This window comes from Colobus angolensis, unplaced genomic scaffold (genome assembly GCF_000951035.1).
Source record: "Colobus angolensis palliatus isolate OR3802 unplaced genomic scaffold, Cang.pa_1.0 Scaffold2, whole genome shotgun sequence".
NCBI classification, from domain to species: domain Eukaryota; kingdom Metazoa; phylum Chordata; class Mammalia; order Primates; family Cercopithecidae; genus Colobus; species Colobus angolensis.
The window spans coordinates 26,913,394-26,921,670 of record NW_012115154.1 but is presented as its reverse complement, the minus strand read 5'-3'; the positions used below and the strand labels follow the sequence as shown (position 1 = coordinate 26,921,670).

General features: G+C 43.5%; 1 protein-coding gene across 2 annotated transcripts in view; it reads left to right on the top strand.

Annotated features, from left to right (window-relative positions):
- The window catches only part of ESYT2 (extended synaptotagmin-like protein 2), a 101,650-nt gene that overhangs the window by 37,561 nt on the left and 55,812 nt on the right, over positions 1-8,277 (top strand). For both annotated transcript variants that reach the window (XM_011941548.1, XM_011941547.1), the window contains exons 4-6: positions 2,597-2,673; positions 7,792-7,864; positions 8,099-8,188. In XM_011941548.1, the coding sequence (XP_011796938.1) occupies positions 2,597-2,673; positions 7,792-7,864; positions 8,099-8,188 (240 nt within the window). The remainder of the gene's footprint in view (positions 1-2,596; positions 2,674-7,791; positions 7,865-8,098; positions 8,189-8,277) is intronic.

Here is an 8,277-nt window from a genome sequence, read left to right as displayed (position 1 = left end):
GCACACGTTGGTGCACGCGCAGCAGAGTAAGCACAGACATCCCCGCAGGGTTGTGACAGATGTGGCTGCGGGAGGGTCTGGCATGGCCACTGTGTATTTGCCACCTGTTAGTGGGCACCCGTGTCCACCCCATGCTTTCCAGGCTGCTGGCCACCTTTCTCCATCAGAGCTGACTTTCTGTGTGCAGAGAATGCTCTGTCTCAGAAGCGGTTACTCCAGACCCAGTGCCTCCTGTGCAGCCTTACATGTGACACCTGCCTGTCTGTGCTGCTGCTCTTCTTGTGACATGCCTGAGGCGTGGCCATCCTGTGCAAGAGCCCATGTCTCTACACAGGACGCCTGTGGGACTCGCCCGTGTCTCTAGACAGAATGCCTGTGGGACGAGCCCCTGTCTCTACACAGGACGCCTGTGGGACGAGCCCCTGTCTCTAGACAGGACGCCTGTGGGACGAGCCTGTCTCTCTACACAGGACGCCTGTGGGACGAGCCCCTGTCTCTACACAGGACGCCTGTGGGACGAGCCCGTGTCTCTAGACAGGACGCCTGTGGGACGAGCCCCTGTCTCTACACAGGATGCCTGTAGTACACTTTCAGTGTTGACTTTACCTTCAACACCTAAAATGGTAACCACAGATGGGGAAAAACACAATTACAAGTTAAAGTGCCGTATGAGTGCAGGTTAAAATCCCAGTGACAAGTTAAATGCTGTAAAGCAGGGGCTGCTCTGTCTGTACATGGCCAGGTCATACATGTTTTAGCTCTGACTCCACCTTAAGTCTCTGTGGCACACTGTCCTGTCTCTGCCTCCCTTCTTTCACAGCCCTTTAGCCAAGTGAAAACCATCCTAGCTCCAGGGCTGTAGAGTCAGGCCAAGGGCCACATTTAGCCTGTTATGCCCTAAGTTACAGCGTGTTCATGTTTGTGGATATTTACAATTCCAATCTCACCTGGGTTTATTTTAGGAATAATTTACTATGTTTGAGTTCCATCACACACACTTTAAGTTTGATACCAGCTGAATAAGAAGGTCCTTGGAGAATAGCAAGAGTATTAAGAGGAGTGCTGATTCAATAAAGATAACTTTGGCATTTTCACCTGCTGTACCAATGTCTTAGAAGTGGCAAGCCCAGGCTTTCTGATGAAGGGGCCCATGTAATGGCATGCGGAGTCCTGTGCAGGGCCCTTGGCCAGGCTGTGTGCTGAGCAAGACCTCGGACAGCTCGGCAGTGTTGCCTTCTGGTATTTGTCCTTCGTTAGGTAATGCCCGGTCATCTGGAGTGGGGTTGGTCCCTTCACCTCAGTGTCATTTGGGGAGTATGTTATCTGATGTCCATCATGCCTGCCCCATTTTCACTTATTAGCATAATGTGATGATTATGTTTTTAGTGCAGTCTGTACATGGCTTAGCTAGTGCCATAAAGAAAAAGCCTGGGAACTTGGGAGCATAGGAGGTGTCTAGACTCTCAGGTAAAAGCTTAGAGTTTGATTCGACAGCTAGGTGAGAGGTGTGATTTTAATACACTCAAGCTTGTCAGAGTAAGCAGTAGTACTCTAAAAGTAAGGTGCTTCTTTCATTTTTGAGACAGAGTCTCACTCTGTCACCCAGGCTGGAGTACAGTGGCGTGATCACCACACACTGCAACCTCAGCCTCCCGGGCTCAAGGGATTCCCCCTACCACAGCCTCCTGAGTACCTGGGACTACAGGTGCTTGTCCCACGCCTGGGTCTCCACTGAGGCTGGTGTCAAACACTTAGACTCAAGTGATTCTTTCACCTCAGCCTGCTGAAGTGCTGGGATTACAGCTTTGAGCCACTGTGCCCAGCGTTTTGTTTGTTTTGTTTTTGTTAAGAGATGGGAGTTCACTCTGTTGCCTAGTCTGGAGTGCAGTGGCACAGTCATAGCACACTGCAGCCTCAAACTCCTGCTCTCAAGCAGTCACCCCATCTCAGCCTCCTAAGTAGCCAGAACCACAGGCGTGCGCTCCCATCTTAGCTAAGTTTTTTACTTTTTGTTGCCCAGGCTGATTTCAATCTCCTGGCTTCAAGCAATCCTCTGCCTTGGTATCCCAAAGTGTTGGAATTACAGACCTGAGCTGCCACGCCGGGACATGAAAGTCTTAAGAAATGAAAAATTGTGAGACATAAAGAATACATGAAAGGAAGTTATGTTTCAAACATGGCAGTAAGGATGGAGTACTGGAAAAGGGTCAAGTTAGATACGAAGAGACGAGAGTAAGAGGCTTGTAAAGAGCACATGTGTATTGTTACATGTGCTGACAACAGCAATCATGCCTAGTGGTTATTAACTCCTGTGGGCAAGGCATGCACTACTGTCTTGACATTTATTTTGTCGCCTAATTTCACAGTAATCCCATGAAACAGAGGCCATTGTTTTTCTGCAGATCACAGGTGAGGAAGCTGAGGAACAGGGGTTAAATAGCCGAAAATCAAGCCGCACTCTGTTATGAAGGCAGAATTTTAATTCCTGTTGTAGTCTGAAATTTAAAGCTTGTTCTCTTTATCTCTATGCTGTGTTACAAGGTTTGATTTTTTTTTTTAACCTCTGTATTTTAAAATAAACTACTTCTTATTTCAGCCCCTCAGGATCAATGGTGTTAAGGTATATACTGAAAATGTAGACAAAAGGCAAATTATTTTGGACCTTCAGATTAGGTAAGTTTTTATTTATTGTATTTGTGTCATAGTTAATGGCGTGTAATGTCACTTAGCTGCACCTGTAAGGTGGAGGATACAGAGAGCACACGTCTTACCTGCTGTCGGTTGGAGTTCAACTAAATTCTTGTTAGACATCCAAATATTATTTACCTCCTGGGTCTCAGTTTCTAATAGCCTCGATAATTGCCATTCAGAAAAATGTGTTAAATAAAAAGAAATTAAAGACACTACAAGAAAACTATGGACCAATATTCTTTATGAACATTGATTAAAAAAAAACGCTTAACAAAATACTAGCAAACTGAATTCAGCAGCATATTAAAAAGATTTTACACCATGACCTAGTGGGATTTATTCCCAGAATGCAAAGATGATTCAGCGTACAACAATAAGTTGGTGTAATACACCACATTAAAAGGAAGGAAAAAACCAAATCATGTGATTATCTCAGTTGATGGAGAAAAAGCATTTAACAAAATTCAATACCCTTTCATGATAAAAACACTGAATGAACTAGGAATAGAAGGAAACTAACTCAACATAATAAAAACCATGTAAGAAAACCCCACAGTTAATATTATACTCAGTGGGCTGGGTGTGGTGGCTCACGCCTGTAATCCCAGCAATTTGGGAGGCTGAGGCGGGGGAATCACGAGGTCAGGAGATCGAGACCATCTTGGTTAACATGATGAAACCCCGTCTCTACTAAAAATACAAAAAATAAGCCAGGCGTGGTGGTGGGCGCCTGTAGTCCCAGCTACTCTGGAGGCTGAGGCAGGAGAATGGCGTGAACCTGGGAGGTGAAGCTTGCAGTGAGCCGAGATCGCGCCACTGCACTCCAGCCTGGGCGACAGAGCAAGACTCCGTCTCAAAAAAAAAAAAAAAGTTTTACTCAGTGGTCAGAAACTGAAAGCTTTTTCTTTAAAATCAGGAACAACTGCAAGGATGCCCTCTCACTACTTCTCTTCAACACAGTATTGGGAGTTCTAGTTGGAGCAGTTAGGCAAGAAAAAGAAATAAAGGGCACCCAGGCTGGAAAGGAAGAAAGACATTTTATATGTGTGTGTGTGTATGTATATAAAATTTGTTTGGTTTGTTGGTTTTGTTTTTGTTTTTGTTTTGAGACAGGTTCTTGCCTTATCACTCAGGCTGGAGTGCGGTGACGCAGTCTTGGCTCACTGCAGCTTCCACCTCCCAGAATCAAGCAATCCTCCCACCTCAGCCTCCCGTGTAGCTGGGACTGCAGGTCCATGCCACCATGTGTGGCTAATTTTTGTATATTTTTTTGTAGAGATGAGGTTTCACCATGTTTCCCAGGCTAGTCTCTAACTCCTGAGCTCAAGCGATCCACTCACCTTGGCCTCCCAAAGCTCTGGGATCACAGGCATGAGTGACTGCACCCACTGGAAGGAATTAATCTTTCTGTTTACAGTTGAGATGATCTCATATGTAGAACACCCTAAAGATCCCACCAAAAAAAAAAAAAAAGAACTCTTGGAACTAAGAAATAAATTCAGCATGGTAGCAGGATACAAAGTGAACACACTAAAATCAATTGCATTTTTATACACTAACAATGAACAATCCCAAAAGAAAATGAAGGAAGCAATTTCATTTATAATAGAATCAAAAAGAATAAAATACTTAGGAATAAACTAAGGAGGAGAAAGACTTGTACACTGAAAACTAAAATATTGCTGAAAGAAATCAAAGAAGGTACAAATAAATAGAAAAACATTCTATCTTAATTAATGGATTGGAAAACTTAATATTGTTAAGATGTTACTACTACCTAAAGCAATCCCAGATTTAATGCAATCCCTATAATCATGAATCCAATAAGCAGTCATCATCCAGGATATATAGAGAACTCCTGCAATTCAACAACAGAACAACCAAGCAGCCCTATTCAAAAATGTGGAAAGAACTTGAATAGACGTTTCTCCAGGGAAGATATACAAATGGCTAGTAAGCATGTGAAAAGATACTGACCATCACCAACCCTCAGGAAAATGCAAATCTAGACCGTAATGAAATACCACCTAACACCTATTAGAGAGGCTACTACCAAAAGAAACCCAGAGAATCACAGGTGTTGGTGAGATGGGGAGAAATTGGAACCTTTGTGCACTGTTGGTAGACATGTGAAATGGTATAGCTGCTGTGGAAACAGTTCCTCAAAACCTTACACGTAAAATTACCATGTGATCCAGAAATCCCACTTCTGCGTGCATACCTGAAAGAATTGAAAGCCGGGACTTGAGCAGATATCTGCACACCCACATTCTTAGCAGCATTTTTCACAATAGCTACAAGGTGGAAGCAGCCCAAGTCTGTGTGGGCCGATGAATGGATAAGCAGAATGTGGCCTATATGCCTGTATGCCTGAAAAACATGGACTCCTGCTCCAGGCTGCCACGTGCTGGACCTTGAGGACCTTATGCTGAAGGAAACAAGCCAGACACAAAGGGACAGCGTCTGCAGAATTCCACGTGTGTGAGGTGCCCGGGGGAGTCAGACTCATAGACACAGAAGCAGAATGGTGGTTGCCAGGGCCTGGGGGCAGAAGGAATGGGGAGTTAGTGTTTAATGGGGGAAGGGTGTTCATTTTGCAAGTTGAAAAATGTTCTGAAGATGGCTGGTGGTGATGGTTGCACGTTATGGACGTGTTTAGTACCACTGAGCTGTACACTTAAAAATGATTATAAGGGTAGATTTTTTGGGTATTAATTAATTTATTTGTTTTGAGACGGAGCCTCTGTCGCCCAGGTTGAAGTACAGTGGTGCGATCTTGGCTCACTGCAACCTCTGCCTCCTGGATTCAAGCAATTCTTCTGCCTCAGCCTCCCGAGTAGCTGGGATTATAGGCACATGCCACCATGCCTGACTAATTTTTATATTTTTAGTAGAGACAAGTTTTCCACCTTGTCTAAAACTCCTGACCTCAAGTGATCCACCTGCCTCGGCCTCCAAAAGCGCTAGGATTATAGACGTGAGCCACCATGCCCAGCCAAATTTTTGTGTATTTTAATACAGTGTTTTACATTGGAAAGAAAAGAAATTGAAGAGCTGCCAGCTACCATGTGTAGCATAATAAAAATGGGCTTCCTTCCCCCCACACCCCCCATAGGGTCTCGCTGTGTCCCCCGGGCTGTGGCTCAAAAGTGGGCTTCTCTCGTCTTTCATCCTCGTTCTTCCTTGAGCTTGCTCAGGGCTTCCTGCTCCACGCGGGGCCTCACAACACACTGTGTGGTGCCCAGTGAGCACTGTGCACTCGGAACAGCCACGTGGTGCTAGCAGCTCAGAGCTGTGTGCTTTTTTTGATCCTTTACTAAAGATCATTTTATTAAAGTGATCATTGAGTTTCCAAAGTATTTAAATATAATGAATGTGCAAAGTTGGTACCAAGTTACCTTTATTTCAGAAAGAAGCATAGACTTTCTTTAATATGGAAAAATCTGCCTCTTTGAAATATTTGGTGCCAGGGCACACACCATTGTCATCAGTGGAGTAAAAGAGGACACCATGTATGTCTCAGGTCAGGCTTTGCCTCAGGAGGACGGTCTACCTCCTGAGGGTGGCCCCCTGGGCTGGTACCAGGCTTCATGAGGGTCAGAGCCGTGTGTGCTTGTCCAGTGTCCCCAGCACCGAGCAAGTTTGAGTCCGTCAGTCAGTGGACGCCATTCTGAAGGTGCAGTCTGGTTTCATGGTTAACTCCCATAACATGTGCCAAGTATCCTGCTCAGATTTATGTCTCTGAACAAATATGCATTCTGCTTTGTTGTGAGTTCCAGACAAGCACTTTAACTAAATTGGCAGGCAGTCGAGATGGGGAAGGAATAATTGAAAAGTATTAGAAAATAAAATGATCAAGGCCGGGTGCAGTGGCTCATGCCTGTTAAGTCCAGCAGTTTGAGAGGCTGAGGCGGGTGGACCCCTTGAGGTTGGGAGTTCGAGACCAGCCTGGCCAACATGGTGGAACCCCATCTCTACTGAAAGTACAAAAATGAGCTGGGCATGGTGGCACACACCTGTAATCCCAGCTATTTGGGAGGCTGAGGCAGGAGAATGGCCTGAACCACATAGCGGCTGTTGCAGTGAGGCACCATCGCGCCACTGCACTCCAGCCTGGCCAGCAGAGCAAGACTGCATCTCAAAAAAAAAAAAAGAAAAGAAAATGATCTAGTCATAGAATGAAGAAAAGGAAAGTTTTTTTATACTTTTGTAGCAGGTTATTGGTGATTTTACCAACTAGGTAGAGAGTAATTCTCAATGAGAAGAATCTGTAGGCCTTGGCGTTAATACCAGGACAATAAATACTGAAAGAAACTGATCCCAGATTCCTTTCGTTACTGTTCTGCTTATCTGCTTAGACATTCCCTTCTAGCATTTATCAAACTTCCCCACAGACGTTGTCAGGTCAGAGTGTGACATCCTGCCTCCAGAAACCGAGGGTCGGGGCAGGTCCTACACTAACCCACGCAAAAAGTGTTCGACATTTCATGTTTATATTAAAAATAGATGCATATCTTGCTTATAGCGTTATGTTTGTTTCATGTTAATATTTGAAATGACTTACTCATTGAGCAAAATTGAGGCCCCAAACAGATGCACTGTTTCCAGTCTTGGATGTCATAGAGGCCTAGGGCACTGAGAGATTTTTCATGATTGGGAAGCAAGTTGTGACATTTATTTGTGTGAAATAAAATTAAACCTTTTAATGTTTTAAACATCAGATTTATAAGGTAAAGAAAACTACATTGCATCAAAAGTCTGCTTCAGAAGTTGCAGTTTGTTATTTACATCTTCTTTTGAACATGGACATTTCTGTTTAGTTAAGATTTTTATATATATGACCAACAACAACCACAACCATTGATTGATTGATTGGGAGTATTCCTTCCAAGGTCAGGGCAGTATTGGATCTGGTAACAGCCTGAAGACCTGGAGCGGTAAAATACTATAGTCTGATGGGCCGTATTTTACGATTTTTACCTACAATCTATTTGCTTGCTTTACTATCATTTTATTCAGATACATCTTGCAGGTCTATAGTGATGAAGAGAGTAGTTCATTTCACTCACATTATGTAATGCAGAATTTTTTCTTTGTTAGTTTTGTAGGAAATTGTGAGATTGATTTGGAGATCAAACGATATTTTTGTAGAGCTGGTGTGAAAAGTATCCAGGTAAGTTTTTTGTTTTAATTTTACAGTTTTCTAAAGTTCTCTAAGCTGTATTCAGAAAGAAAATTAGGAAGTTTTTCTAGCTTGGAATTTTTTTGATGTTCAGTTTTTAACTGTAGGTCATAGTTGAGAGAAATAAGAAGTGCTCAAAAGTTACTAAGATGCGCAAGCAAACTCCTTAAGTGGCCCAGGAGAATTGTTTTCTATTACATATTTTGGTTTCCTGTTTGAGTTTAGATTCATGGTACCATGCGGGTGATTCTGGAACCGCTGATTGGAGATATGCCCTTAGTTGGAGCTTTGTCTATCTTCTTCCTTAGGAAACCAGTAAGTCATTATTTATTTCATTTTTATTTTCCCATTCGGTGACAAAAATACATACCCGTGGAAGAATGTACAAAGTGGAGAAACAAAAT